We start from the raw sequence: 15,642 nt of genomic DNA, 5'->3' as shown, positions 1-15,642 counted from the left end.
AAAGCCTTGTTTGCCCCGTGGCTCCTCAGACCTAGTCCATTCTCCTGCAGTTACTTAGGGCAGTAAATGTGGTTTGCAGCACTGAGGCTGCCTGTTGAAACCTGATCCTGTTATAAGACTCTGTTATAACGTGTACTGTGTTTTAATGAGTGCATGTTTTCTGTTTACAGGGCAGCGACAGACCATAATGTAGACAATACCACTGCCATGTTGAGAGAATGGCTGAAGAGAGCGCAGCGCGTTTATCACTATGTGGAGTGGAGACCGATGGAGGAGCCCAGGTATGTTCACAAACTGAGATGCACAAAAAAAACCTTTAATATCAGATTTGTTTTAAAAAAAGGGTCCACCCTTCTGATTCCAATTTTAAGCTGAAAATATTGATGGCAAAAAGATGTATATTTCTCCTAATTTCTTATGTTGAAGTATGAGCCTAGAAAGCCTTTTCTCAGTAAATAAAAGCCTGCAGATTGTCCTGCTTTATGTACAATAATCTGTGTCAACATACAGTACCTACTGTATTACATAAAGTAATACAGTATTTATTTATTTTTGTCTTTTTATATCATAAATGGAAAAACTCAGTCATGAGAAAATTTCTATTTTCCCACAATGTTTAATTTAGAAGTAAATTCACTAATGTGACTTAATGTTTGAGACAGAAAGAAAATCTGTACTACTGAAGATTTTTCAGACAATTCTTGATTCTGTTCTATCCTTCACCATGGCATATTTCCACTTGATATTAAATTACACTATTAAAGTTGTATTCACATATTGCCACTGATTAAGATGAGAATCCTGTCAAGTCCAAAAACAGCTCCTCACCTTTACCTGCATTTATCTACAGTCAGAGCAAAACTGAAAAAGTAAATACAAAATAAAACAAAAACTGTCCCAAAACCGAATGAGGATCCAAATGTACCTGGCCACCACGCACAGGCTGCAGCTGCTCTTTGAAAAGCCTCTGACACATGACTTTGTGTATGTTTATTGAGAATTAGTCAGTTAGCTATGGTAAGACCCTTGATCTGGGAAACATTTGAATCTCAATGTCAGATTGTTCAAAGTTAAAAACTGGATGGCATCCAGTCACCAGGTAAACAATTGCTGCGCTCATAGTCTCACTAAAATTTGTGTGAACAGTTAGTCTCCTTAAATGTTTTTCATTTCATTGCAATAATTTCCTTCCTAATGTAACACAAAAATCCAGTTGCTCTAATTGACACTTTGCATTTTTGCATCAGCTCCTACACAGATGAGTGGGGTCCGAAGCACTGGCCCCCTTCCAGATTCAACCATCTAATGAAGCTGCGGCAGGCGGCCCTGAAGGCTGCGCGGGAGCGATGGGCCGACTACATACTGGTAACGCCTTCAACAGAAATATGCATCAGGCATTTGACCATTACTACATAATCCCAGGCTATCAGTATTTCTTTATTGATTGTATTATCGAGAAAATGTATTTTTAACTTTTGGTTATTAGAATTAATAGTGGTCATAATCCCCATAATCCTAAAGCATCAGTGCAATATTGAATCTCACAGTGTTCCAAAAGCTTTCAGAATAATTTATCTAGATTCTATGTGATAGACCAACACAAAGTAGTACAAAAATTAATTCGGAAGTGTGCCGTTCTTCTGTTGTGAGCCCTGTTTACTCTGACTGATTTATTTGGCGGTAGTAATTTCCTTCAAAACAAAAAAAAACGATCATAACTCTCAACATGGTGGTGACATTATGTTTGGGTAATACGCTTTTCATGAGCTGATGGGAAGAAGTATGGAGCTAAATACAGGGAAATCCTGTGAGAAAACTGTTTAGAGACAGAGAAAGGGTTAGATCAAAGCAAATCTATGTGAAGTTGGAATGGTCTAGTCAAAGTCTACATCTAAATCCAGTAACAAACTGAGAATCAGAGATGATCTCCATCCAATTTGATGTACTTTGAGTTTATTTGGATAGAAACATGCTTAAATGTTCAGTCTCTGCATGGTCAAAGCCAGAAAAGGCTTCGCTAAAGCAGCAACAAGTAGCAACATTTCTAACAAAATGTTTAAAACCGTGGATCCCTTTCCTTCCATTTCACATATTGTTCTACTTTGTGCTGAGCCATCACATTAAATTGCTATAAAACCCTCTAAGGTTTGTGGTTGTAACTTGTCAAAATGTGAAAAGGTTTATGGGGCATGAACACTTTAACTTTGCTCAGTAGACCAAAACAGAAAGTGTAATTCTGTTTGAGCATGAAATCACTCATTCAGTCAAAACCCCCCGCCCTTCAGTTTGCCGACAGCGACAACCTGTTGACCAACCCTCGAGTGCTGGACCTGCTGATGGCCGAGAACCTGACGCTGGTCGCTCCCATGATGGAGTCTCGCTCTCTCTACTCCAACTTCTGGTGCGGCGTCACCCCACAGGTGCAGCTCAGACAGAAGCCAGCACATTTAGCCGTTCTCTCTGAGTTACCAGTTGAACACGGTTTCATGAATCCCCTCTCAGGGTTACTACAAGCGCACCCAGGACTACCAGCCAATCAGGGAGTGGAAGAGGCTCGGCTGTTTCCGTGTTCCCATGGTGCACAGCACCTTCCTTTTGGACCTTCGGCGCGAATCCAGCCGAGACCTGGCGTTCTACCCACCTCATCCAGACTACAGCTGGGCCTTTGATGATATCATGGTGTTTGCCTTCTCGGCACGTCGATCAGGTCGGTTTGAAACTCTCACCAAACCACGAGACTTGATGCAAGGAAGCAAATTCCTCTTGAAATGCAGCCCATCAGTGACTCTTAGCTTCTTAGTAGTTAATTGAAACCCAAATGGTTGTTTGTTTTTTTTTGCTATTCCAGGGTGCACTAAAAAAAATCCGAAGGAGCTTTATTAATTTTCTGCACGTATGAATGATGTTTGATTGCTGAGATGAGTCGGCAATGTCCTGCTTTACTGAGCATGTGCGGCTTTGCTGGCTGCACAATTTGTGAGTTTGGACTTCGAGTGAACAATCACCAATGGGGAACAAACAGGACCATTAAGTTTTCCCGTATGTGCAGAAAAACCAAATAAACACATGAAAGCATTCATGTAAACATTAGCAGATGGAAACATGAACTTCTTCCAGCTCATAAATGAAAATCAGCACCCACAGGATAAAAGGAGGTCCAATTAGTCTGCGTTTCAGTCACTCGTTTTTACGCCTTTGAAACTCATTATTGTCCTGCTACAAAGATTTACCATCCAGGTGGACCACCTGTTGTCTTGACCCTTCTGACTTTACTTACCCTGTGGCCACCTCGCACTTTTTCTGGCGGTTTTCCTCTCAGAACTGAAGTGAAAGTAAACTCTTTATGCTTTTGTTTTTATGGTTAAGAGACGATCTATTAACTTTGTTTAAATGGATTTTGTATTATTTCTTGAGATGCAGCAGGAGGGGGTGCAAAAACATAAAAGAGCAAATCGTCTTGTATTTTGCACACATTTCTAATTAAATAAATTATGAGCTGATTCTGTTGATTCTAGTCATTATTCAGTGATGAAAATAACCACAATTCACTCAGCTTAAAAAAACTAAAGTGTTTGGTAATTTTTTAAAAATCATATGAAGGTGTTATGTACTACTTAGTGAATATTGCACCTTTTTAATGCAGTTTTGTAATGTCTCTTAAAGCAGTTTGCACACTGCAGGACTCCATTCATAAGTCATTATGGCACCATTCTGTGTCGCTGTGACTTTTTAAACATTTATCTCTTCAGTAAAAAATAGTTGCTTAAATTATCCTTGTTTGTGTCGCTGTTTAGCACCATCTGCCTTGAAATAAACAACTTCATAACAGACAAACTTGATTTGTTTTCACTGGACAGTCAAAAACCTGGCTTAGAAGATTACATACAAACATCTCAAAATCTTACAACAATATTTCCGTTGTACAATTTTGCAAATACGTTTCAAAACTTGAAAAAAATTATCCTAACTCACAATGTGAATGACAGTATAAACCAGTAGACTCCAATGTTATTGCCATTGGGGCAAAATTGTTAAATTGAAAGTTCTCTTGGGCTGCAAAAGGTCTTCTTTTTAACTTTTTTTTTTTGATTACCTGCACAGAAATGTACTTAGCAAGTAATATATTAATGAAACAAAACAAGTTTCTTGGTTTTTGTAGAAAAGTAATGATTATAGATCAGACTAAAATAACCATCTTGCATGTTTGCCTATTTCTTTACATTTTACTGTTGTGAACTAGTTTTCCACTCATCCTTATCCTAACTGTTATGTTCCTGTGCCTTACTATTTTAATCGGTAACACCGTGTCAATAACCCAGTACCAACAAACCAAGCTTTAGTTGTGGATATTTTTTCCAACAGTGTTTCTAATTAAAAGAAAAATGCACTTCATAAAGAAAGGATATTTTATTTTGTGAGTGAAAATTTGCTCTTAAAAAAAAAACATTGCTCAATTCTCATCTATCACCAACGCCGGGCAGGGCAACTTGTGGTCAGGAGCCGCACAAAATCATTACAAACCCTGCAAATGGTGAAAGACCGGAATTTTAAACGGCATTGGTAGAGCACTTAAGAGCAAATGACTTCTGGTATGGATTCATTTTTTAAGGGGTTCTGTTTTTTGGGTGTTTCACACACAGAAATGGAAGCATCCTATATAAATTGCAGTTTTCTGGACGATCACGTTTGCCAATCTTTGAAAAGCCTGACCTCCAGATTCTGATTTTTTCCATTGCCGATTTTTTTTTGTATCTGAAATATGTTGCTAAATACAGCAAGAAAATCACTGAGTTGGCATCAGTGGGGTGACTATAATATAGCTTGGTGGGTGGATGTGTCAGACCTCTCTCACGGTAGAACAAAAGAGAACATCGGTAGATTTTTAGACCTACGCTGAGGTAGATAAGAACAGTTGATAAAATCAGCTTCACCTGTAAGCAATGGCCACTCAGCGATCTCCCCAAATGATAGAAATCAGGGCCGATTTATCGGTCGAGGCGGGACCAGGATGAAGTGCTTGCCTAATTTCCGTGACTGTTGGAAATGTTTGTCTTACAGCAACCCGTTTATTTGTGTGTGTGTGTGTGTGTGTGTGTGTGTGTGTGTGTGTGCGTGTGTTTGTGTGTGTTTCAGGGGTGCAGATGTACGTGTGCAATAGGGAACACTACGGCTTCCTGCCCGTCCCGCTCAAAGCTCAACAAAATGTGGAGGACGAAGCTGAGAGTTTCATACACACCATCTCAGAAGCTCTGAGTGAGTTTCCACACTTCAAAACTCTTCACGTTTACATTTTATTACTGATTGACCTCTTCACCTCTCAGGGTTGTTTCTCCTTCCTCTTGACCTCAACGACCTTTGGTGCTTGCACCGTGTTGGTTCATGTTGACCCTTCTCCACCCTTTTGTTGCCTGCTTATCCCCACCCAGTTCAGAAATTCGGTGATTTTCTGACATAGACTTTCTTGGTTTTTCCTCTCAGTTGAACACGACATGGAGCCGTCTCAGTACATCTACACCCCGCCGTTACCGCCAGACCCAATGGGCTTCGATGATGTAAGCATGTCTGTATTTAAATTAGATATTTAATTGCCAGTCCTTACTTTTTATTTGTCAAATCTTCATTTTTCACTGTGGAATGAGTTTGTTTTTTGGGTGGATGCAAAACCGTTTTCCTGTTTCGTTCTTTCTTTATTTTTATTTTTTGCAATGTTTAGATTTTCCTGATTAACTTGAAACGCCGTCTGGACAGAAGAACCAGGATGTTGAAAACAATGGGCGCCATGGGCCTTCGCCCCACTCTGATTGATGCAGTGGACGGGAAGTAGGTCACAAACGCATTCATGAATCTGAATCAGAAAATTAAAGGACCTTCTAATACTGACTGAAATACCTGTAAAAACTGAAATCACACCTGTTGCTTTCGTCTTTCATCTTGAGCTCGCTATATTTGCTGTCATTAAATCCATCCTTCCTCTCCAACTTTGCATTCATTGCTTCCTGCTTAAGTTTTTCCCCTCTTCTCTGCAGACTTTAATCCATTCTTAGAAATCTCCTAATCCTCCTTCCTCCCTTTTTTTCCTCTAACAATCTGGGTTGCAAACAGTTTAAAAAACTGTTTGCAGTGTTTTAATGATGATCAATTAAGTCATTTTTAATAATGTTGGATTTTTTTAAAATTCTTCTTATTATCCATGTTATTTTTCTTGCCTTTTTCTCAGAGCTCTAAATACATCCCAGCTGCAGGCACTGGGAATTGAGATGTTGCCAGGCTACAAGGATCCATATTCTGGTCGTGTCCTCACCAGAGGGGAGATTGGCTGCTTCCTGAGTCACCACTCTATATGGAAACAGGTGAGGGCAGGAGGACAAGGCTTTCATCTAAAGGAAAGGTTCAGAGTGAACCAGGTCTGGACTTCTTTAAACACTTTGCTTGAACCAACATTTGAGCCCTTTAGATGATACATATGATGTGCAACTGTGCTGAAATTCTTATAAATTATTATTTAATTATTAGCAGTGTTTTATAAACTCTTCACATAAGCTGTAAAGAATGGTGGTGACATGGTGATGGTTTGTGCTAAAGAAAGATAATTTATTTCAATCTGTAAGGCAAAAAGATGTCTGCAGATGCAGGTTAGCGTCAGACTGAAAGACAAAGTTTCTTTGCACCATTTGATAAGCATACTACTGAAGTTATGATTACTTCTGCTTAAAATGCAATACACATCAACTTATAAGGGAAGAAGACGTGGAAAAATTAAATTATTACATAACATTTTGTGCTGATCAATGTTAAAATCATTCCTAAAAGTGTCCAGCATGATGGTGGACTGGTGACAATTGAGCAAAAACAAATCAATTTCTTCTAACATATTCGATCTATTTACAATTTTACCCTAAGAAAGACTTGTGCAAAATGAAGTGCTAGCAGAATTTTAAGAAGGTTTTTTTTTTACAAACATGTTCTGTTTAACACATAGTACAAAATGCCAGACAGTGCTGCGGGATGGTAATTTGGGAAAACTGACATTGCCCCTTTATAAACACCAAGTAAAAAAAGAAAACTGAGTAAAAATATTTTTGTTCTCTGATCATTTAGGTGGTTGATCGTGGCCTGCAGAAGGTTCTGGTTCTGGAGGACGATGTGAGGTTTGAACCCAGGTTTAAGCGAAGGCTTCGGGCCATCATGGAGGACATAGACAGAGCCCAGCTGGACTGGGACCTCATGTAAGAACTTCTCTGGCTGCACAAATTAGCACCTCTGTGTGGATTAGTCTTTCTAAAAGCTAAACATACTCTGGCTTTCTCATTCTACCTTCAGCTACGTGGGAAGAAAGCGAATGCAGGTGCAGCAGCCGGAGCATTCAGTGGAAGGTGTGAACAACCTGGTGGAAGCCGACTATTCCTACTGGACCCTGGCCTACGCTCTTTCACAGCAAGGGGTCCGAAAGTTGCTGGGGGTACAACCTTTCACCAAGATGCTCCCTGTCGACGAATTTCTTCCCATCATGTTCAACAAACACCCCAAGTCAGTGTTTACGTTGGTTTTCTCTGGTCTAAGATTAAAGCATAAACAGCACCTTGCAAAAGCGTATTGTATTTTCCGGACTATAGAGCGCACCATACATAAAAGCTGCACCTACAATTAAAAAAAAAAACAAAAAGCTGGAAACGTACATTAATGAGCCACATCGGGCTATAAGCCGCTGGTATCACCGCCCTTCTCGGTTCTCCATAAGGACGCAGCGTCCTTAATCCATCTCCAACTCCGAACCATAGTTTCGTTCATGTCGAGTTTACATGCAGCGGCTCTATTTCCCTCCTGTACTGCCAGATCGATGCCCCTCAACTTAAAAGCTGCATCATGTGAGTTTGAAGAATTTTCTCCGTCGTGCCTGCTGCTAGCATGCGCTTGTTCTAAATGAAAACTAGCACTTTCTTCTTTGATTTCCAATTTTGACTTCCGAAGATTCACTTCCTGCTGAGAGCGAAACGTAGAAATGCTCACAGGGTAAGAAGGTTTTGCACGCATGTGACGGTAACTGAATGTAAAGAACGATAAAAACAAATGAACATTTTCATCTAGAGTTGTAACATAAAACAAACACAATGCTGAAGTTGGCAGTTCCTGAATGCTCTGTACATTTCAGACACCGAACAGACCGGTAATCTGTTAGCACCTGAAATGCATCAGGTGGTTATTGTGTAAAATAATAATAAAAAAACTTTAAACTCCAGGAACATGCATCAATCACGCTGCCTCTAAAAGAAGCAAATACAAAAACAGACCCCTTATTGCTACAAAAAGCAATAAAGTATTGCAGAACTACTAATTGAACATCATTACAGTAATTATCTAAACATAGAAAAAAAAACACACACAATCGAGTCCCTGGCCTCTGTGCGACTGTGTTACATTGTGGACAATATGTAGCGTTTTAGTTCGTGGTAAACCACAGCCTTCTTCATGTTCGGCTCTTTATACATCTGTGCTTCTCCAGTTTTCCCTTTCTGTCCAGCACAGCTTTCCTGCTCTCCTCTCCTCACACACACAGGGCACAGATTGTTCTGAGGGCTCGCCGTGCCTTACGGTGCCTCAAGCAGGACAAACAATGCCAAAGATTTCTTCTCTCTTCGAATTAGGGTTTTCCATTGGTGCCCTGCGTTCCTCTTCTGTTACCACCTTTCTCCTCAGTCATCTCCATCTCTCTCTTCTGTCTTTCTCCACATTTCCTCCACGTTGCTCTAGGTCTTTAAAGTTGGGCTCTACTCCGTTCTGGTCGAAAGCACACCTTCGCCATCGCCGTGTCACCCACTTTTCCTCCCCCTCTCTTTGAGGAATGTCGAGCAGCGTGGCTCTTCCTGCCGGCTGGTGCAGAGGGACAAGATTCCCATTGATAGAGCTCTGAGCGTGGGGGCTGGTTTGAGATGAACACTGTGCATGTGTGCATGTTTCAGTGTGTGTCTCTGTGTGGCTCTTTCTCAGCACACCAATATGTGTGCTTATAAATTACTAAATAAAGAGTATTTATTTATTTTCCAAAGGTATAGAAAATATGAAACTATAAGATCGAAAGAGTATGAGGAGAATGTGTCACAAATACGTTTCGGTTTATTCATTTGTTAATTGTTATTATTTTCATGTACATCAATTTTTGTTCATAAATGCAAAGACTCAGAGGTGACAGGAATCAAAAGCCTTTTGGTGTAAAAGGCTTGATTGTGTGGAGGATGTGTGTGACTGTGAGTGTGTTATTAGAGCTGAGCTACTCGGAGATCTTACAAAAGGTTAGGGTTGCTGTAGTGACGTGTCACTTCTCAGTGCTCTCCTTTCGCTTCAGACAAACCTTTGTCAATGTTGTTCAATTAGAATCAATCTGTGGTCTATTTTAAATGTTTTCTACTGGGACAAGATTTGTTTTTATGTACTGTATTGGCTTGCTAAAAACACATTTAAAAACTTAAAATATGTCTTTGTTGTTTGTGCATAATCTGCAAAACAATAAATGCAGTGACTCCTGGCCCCATTCCTCTGAAAAGAAAGGAACATGAAGAAGGAACCCCGTCCTGTTAGTTTGTGATGGCGGAAGTGAAATTCTGGGTGAACTGAATGTTTAGGCCCTGATGAGTCGAGAGTTTTTCAAAACTGAGGAAGTGACATTTTTGGGCTTGTGGCTTATTGTCCTGAAGCAGTGATAATAACAATACTACAGATTTGTTGAAATCTGTAATATTCTAAGAATACACTGAGGTTTGTGTTTGTATTGTAAGAAATTGACACTAAGTTTAAGAGGGAATGAATACTATTGCAAATGGAGAACCCCAACAAAAATATGAAAAAAAACTGCAGTAAGGAAAATCCCTGCTCACTCTTAAAAGAGTTTTTGGGAAAATAAATATTAAACACTGAGACATTAACATCATCCTCCATTGTTTCTGTTTCTCGTGTCCTCCTCAGTGTTCAGTACATGTCCCATTTCGAGCCACGGGACCTGAAGGCCTTCTCCGTGGAGCCGCTGCTGCTCTATCCCACCCACTACACCGGCGAGCCGGGCTACATCAGCGACACCGAGACTTCCACCATCTGGGACGACGAGGCCGTCGCCACAGACTGGGACCGGCAGCACGCCCGCAAGACAGCCCAGCAGGGCCGCATCCGACCCGTAGCGCAGAACAGCGTCACTGGAGACTCGCCGCCTCCTGCTGCCCGAGCCTCGCGCGACGAGCTCTGATGAATTCGGACGAGAGACTCGGTGAGCGTCCCACATATGCACACTTGAAAAGGAAACTGGTGCTGACATACTGTACAGGCGTTCACGCCAATTAAAAACAGGTGGATTGCAGCAGAAATCAGACGAGCCTCGTCTCTGCCGCCTGGGGACAAGGCTCACAGATTCTGGGACGAAGGCCAGCACGACTTTTACAAAGAGCTTTATTTATTCTCCATGCGTCTCCTCTGTGCGTGTGGATCCAGTTCTGGCCTGAAAGACTTTACACATGGAAGTCGGCTAACAACATTTACATGATGTGAAAAGAAAGAAATGAAATCTTCTGTGAATTCATTTTTATGTTTCAAAAGGATTCTTCTTTTTATTTAAGCAGAACAGAAGTGCGTCTAAGAGACTGTGGCGGAATAAAAGAAACATACAGCTGACCGAAAATGTTTTGTTTTTTTTCACAAAGCTGTGCATCAACATCTCTACTGTATTTATACTTAGTTTTGCTCGCTGGTTCATATTTGTAATTCTTACAGAACTGAGCCTGTGTGGGAGGTTGGAGGCTGACATTTTGTACCCCAGAGTAATTTTTCAGATGATGTCATGCAAACAGAAAAAAAAATAAAATAAAAATATGCAGCGGTTTCTTGCCAAGCAGCAGGGCAGCAACAGATGCTTTTCATGGTCTAAAGTTTTTGTTGCAGGAGGAAGAGGACCTTTCATAGCAGGCTGGTCCTGCTTGTTAATATTTCAGGGCATTATTTTGTTGCCATAGAAACAAACAAAGTTTTAATCAATTCTGCTGATCTTAAAACATCCGAATTTGTTTTTCTCTAAAAAAGATTTTGGATTCTTCCCCTGAACACAGACTCTTCTTTGTTGGGTTGCGCTGCAGAGTTGGAGCAATAAAACAGCCTCTTCACTTCTTCTTTATCTGCCTCCCCAGGCTAAAGGGGCCGATGTTATCTGTCTTTTTACACTCTTGCGGGTTATTGTGGTTGTACAGACATGGCGGAGTGATTGGAGACAGTAAAAAAGAAAAAAATTCACTGTCAGCCAGATTAAAACTCTTGAGACAAATCACTTTTTCTTCTCTGCTGGGCTAAAATGGTCATTAACTTTGTGTATATTATTGTTTAAAGAGTTTAGAACAAGCATAACTTTCGTCTAAATGTTCCCATGACCTCCTGGGAATCTCCTATAATGAATATAATGGGATTACACAGATGGTGGTAAAACACAATAAAAGCTTAGGCCTCCCTGTTAATTTAAGGTTTTGAGCATGGATCGTGTAAGGAACAATCCGTCTTTGTGGTGTGCTGCCTCCTGGTGTTAGACCAGTTCTGTGAAATATGCCTCACAGCTTTGTGCTTCCTGCCCGCTGTGGGATTCGACTGTAGACGGTGCAAGATGGAAGGAGAGCGCAGACCCACAACTGAGGGGATTATGGGCTACATTTGCAGTTTCCTGCGAAAGTTCTCACATACATTCTGCGCTTTGCTCATTCTGTGCCGCTACACCAAAGACTTACTGGGATTTTATACCAAGAAACAAGATTCACGACTTTCATTTTTAATTGTTCACAAATAAAAATCGGAGAAGCATTCGTGCTACTCCGATACCCGAAAAGGGATGCGGTTTAACCGCTTGCTTTCAGAAGTTACTTAATTAGTAAATATGCAGAACTGGAAAGATCTCAATGTGCATACAACTGTTCTGCAGAAGCGTTTGAGGTTTTGTAGAGAACATTGTTGAACAAAACAGAGAGTTTTGGGAAAAAAAGTTCTGCAGAAGTTTCAATGAGCTGGTTTGCCACCAGCTATGTGTGACAGCCTGATCTAATTACACTTGAGACACAATCTGTGTCAAAAACTAACACTGCTCACCACCCTGAACATATTGGCCCCACTGTGGAGCATAGTTGTGGCAGCGTCATGCTGTGGGGATCTTTCTTTTAAAAGTCCAGAAAGAAATTCTGAATTTGGCAAAAGTTCACCTTCCAGCCGGATAGTGAACCTATTTACATAATAAACATGCTCAAATTGCTTTTGTCAAAGGGATTCAGGGAGGCTGAAGTTAAGCTTTTCAGATTAATATTTAGGTTAGAATGTAAATTTTAGGTTTCTTTCAGTTTGTAAGCTTTGAACAAAAAATACTTTGACGTTTGCAGCTGAATTATTATAAAATGCAGAAAAGGTTCAGGGGTGTGAATACTTTTGTAATGGTCTGTATGCTTGGTGCAGAACAAGGGAGACAAGTGAATGCCTAATTTGATTTATTGATTGCTTTCAGCTGGGTTGAGACAAGAGGTAAAACCAACATTTGGTTATGTTTAGATAAATGTTCTGTGCTAAAAATACTGAGTCGAAATATATTAACTATCCTTCTATTTGTGCTGCTGTGTTGTCATAAAGTAAAAATTTGTTGCTGTTAAGAACTATTTGTAGGTTTCTTCCTTACAACGCTGGATTTAAGTAAACTTTTTTGTCCTTTGCTGCCATCTGCTGGCCAAAGATGACTATTTCTCTGCAACTTCAGTTTAACATTTAATGAAACCGTACAAGGGAAACTTAACTTATAGAATTTTACAGTGGGTTTTATTTTGTGTGTTATACATGTTACTAGATGTTATTTAGTATTGACTAACAAGACTTACAAGGTAAATATCAGTTCTACTTTATATGCAGTTATGTTTAAATTACTTTCATCCATAACTACTGTATATGCAATGCGAATTTGATGCTTCTGTGACTTGATTTCAGATAAGCATCAATAACTTTAAGGCTGTATGGTTATAAGTAGGAAAAATGATTTTACAGAATTTATAAGAGTAATACGTCTGTAAATATTCAGCATACCTAAGTTTTATATCTGTATCTAATGTCTTCTTGATGATCAACTTATGTTTTGTACTTCACCTGTCGAAACTCTCCCTCCTCGGCTCAAATGTTTAGTTTCACAAAAAAGTCATTTGAACAACAGATTGGGATTTAATGTCTGATAATACAAATACTAACCCTTACTTTTAACCCTAATCATACATCTCCACCAGTTCTTGTTCCAAAGCTGGTTAATGACATCTGGTGTTTTCCAGGGGAAGAAGGAACTGGCATAAAATTTTTAATTAGTTAAAGTTTTTATGTTCCAGCAGGCAGCAGTAAAGTTTATATTACTTTGAGAGATCATAATCATAAAATAATTCTGCTGGAGGTTTGCAAAGGTTCAGTGTAGTTAAAGATTAAATAAAGTATTACTATTGTGCATCGTAAGCCATCAGTGATGTGTCAGCTTTGGCAGCAGACGAGTGTCACAAACCTGAACTCCTGTGATGCTTTCAGAAGCCAGCTTTGGACTACATTTCTCCATTATCAGTAATAAACACATTGGGAGCAAAATTATGTTAGCAGACATTTTATTTTCTGTGTTCAGAATTAAATTGTGGAATAATGCAACTATGGACTTAAGAGTGTGCCTTTAATTATGGTTTTTAAATACTGAACGGATGTTTGAAGATCAATATGTTTTACTAGAATAAGAAGTTGTACTGGAGCAATACTGACTAGTTTACTGCTTTAAATTTATTGACTGGTTCCACTAACATCTAAACAAAACTATGTTTGTGTCACTGCTTTATAGGATTTCATTTTTTTATTTTTATTTTGTGAATTTGTTTGGATTTTTAGTTGGGTTTTTTTTTGGTTGGTTTTCTTTTTGTTTTGTTTTGCTAGTGTAAATATCTTACCATAAGTATGCATGAAAACCGTACGTTAGAGTGTATGTTAACTTGATATTTATCAAAGGCTAATCCCAGTTTTATCACAGGTAGATGTCTTGACCTCTGGACAGGCAGGAAGCTTAAAGATTGACATTTAGTCAGTAATAATGTGATTTAAAAAATTTTTAAACCAACTTCACCATTGCTCTTGAAACTGCTGAACTTAATAATGACTTCAAATTGCACATTTAATTTCAGAGTTCAAGGAAACTGAGGTTTTCCCACTTTAGGTGTTAAGTAAATGTGTCAAAGAAGGTGAAGTTGCTATTTTTGTTCCTGGACAGACGCTTCATAAATGTTACATTCTTTGGCTGGTAGGATTTTGGTTTTCATTTGTGTTTGTGCTTTGACTATTTGCTTGTCCATTTATTTACATTGCCAATGTCCCTCATTGTGTCTGATTAGCTCATCTGGTTCCTTCCTCCTGTAATTTTCCATCCTTTGATGTGCCTTTCTCCAGCAGTGATCGGAGAGATTCAGAGTACACCCTGGACAAGTCACGAGTCCATCCCAGGGCATGCCAACAATTATTAAAACCAGGAAATGTTTTTACCCACTGAATAAATTAAGACTCTGGTTTTTCGGCGTTTCTCAATGTTACTGCAAAAAAGAGATTAAAATTTCTTTCAAGGGTTTTTAGACATCTTTTCGAGAATGCCCTCAAACATGACCTGGAATGACCTGACCATGCAGATATGCATAAGTTTGAAAACATTTAGGGAACAAAAGGAGAAGGAAATTATGGAAGAAACATGTTTCCCCAGCTTTCACCTTTCCCCTTGTTTTCACTTCTCTCTCAATCAGCTGTCAAGAGAAAGTGTTTGTTCTCTCTATCTGTGTCCTCTTCCTTCTGCTGATAATGAGTAACTCGTCAGTGTCAACAGGATCTTCTCAGACATTTACTGAGCGAATGAGTGTGTGCACGTTAGCACAACAAGGCAGGGAAAGATTACAGTGCTGCAACAATAGTTAGATCTCAACAGTTTTAAGTGAATCTCGAAAATGTTGTAAATGCTGGTCGCTCAGAGAAATAAACATGTTATTCTGGTGTTGGCCACCAGAGAGCAGTAATGAGTTGACGATACTGCTTGGGAAGCACATTTCATTACGCAAAATGCTTTCTGTTTATAACCTTACACATTACACAGTTATGTATTGCCACCTTGTCTCACCTACTGTCATGTGCTTTTAGTGGTGTACAGTGATTAAATACATACTTCTCCCATTTTACAGAACTTTAACATACTGAGCTTGCAATTTGATTTCCAAAATGCTGCTTCCTAGAACCTCCTGATGAAATGTGAAGAAAAATCTTAGATTTGAATTTTCTAGACTCCTTTAATAGTTTCATCAGGTTTTTTTGTATTTTCAATCAGCTTCTGTTATATTGCCATAAAAGAAATGACAACACAACAAGTAGTTGACAATAGATAAGTGGATGAAAGGTTTCAAACATTTTTTACAAACAAAAAATTTTAAAAAAGTGTGCTGTGTGCATGTATTTATCTTTCCTTCAGTCTTCAGATCCGTTCAACTGGATTTAAGCCTGGATTTGCCCAAAGAGATCAATATTGATCTATTCTAACCTAAATACCTTCTTCCATGTTTGACACCTGTCATGTAGTGAACTGCAAATCCAACACAGAAATTA

The 15,642-nt window shown here is 39.3% G+C and overlaps 1 protein-coding gene across 1 annotated transcript in view; it reads left to right on the top strand.

Moving 5' to 3' along the window:
- LOC102236983 (procollagen galactosyltransferase 2-like) overlaps positions 1-11,296 on the top strand; it is a 28,972-nt gene extending 17,676 nt beyond the window's left edge. Inside the window, exons 3-13 of the mRNA XM_014471456.2 lie at positions 171-281; positions 1,248-1,365; positions 2,286-2,420; positions 2,503-2,707; positions 5,134-5,253; positions 5,479-5,552; positions 5,714-5,820; positions 6,218-6,350; positions 7,099-7,226; positions 7,321-7,527; positions 9,958-11,296. Of these exons, the coding sequence (XP_014326942.2) occupies positions 171-281; positions 1,248-1,365; positions 2,286-2,420; positions 2,503-2,707; positions 5,134-5,253; positions 5,479-5,552; positions 5,714-5,820; positions 6,218-6,350; positions 7,099-7,226; positions 7,321-7,527; positions 9,958-10,231 (1,612 nt within the window). The 3' untranslated portion in view covers positions 10,232-11,296. The remainder of the gene's footprint in view (positions 1-170; positions 282-1,247; positions 1,366-2,285; positions 2,421-2,502; positions 2,708-5,133; positions 5,254-5,478; positions 5,553-5,713; positions 5,821-6,217; positions 6,351-7,098; positions 7,227-7,320; positions 7,528-9,957) is intronic.
- Positions 11,297-15,642: the final 4,346 nt, after the last annotated feature.

This window comes from Xiphophorus maculatus, chromosome 9 (assembly GCF_002775205.1).
Source record: "Xiphophorus maculatus strain JP 163 A chromosome 9, X_maculatus-5.0-male, whole genome shotgun sequence".
NCBI lineage: Eukaryota > Metazoa > Chordata > Actinopteri > Cyprinodontiformes > Poeciliidae > Xiphophorus > Xiphophorus maculatus.
Note: the sequence above shows the minus strand (reverse complement) of the source record. Positions and strands in the feature narration are given on the sequence as shown.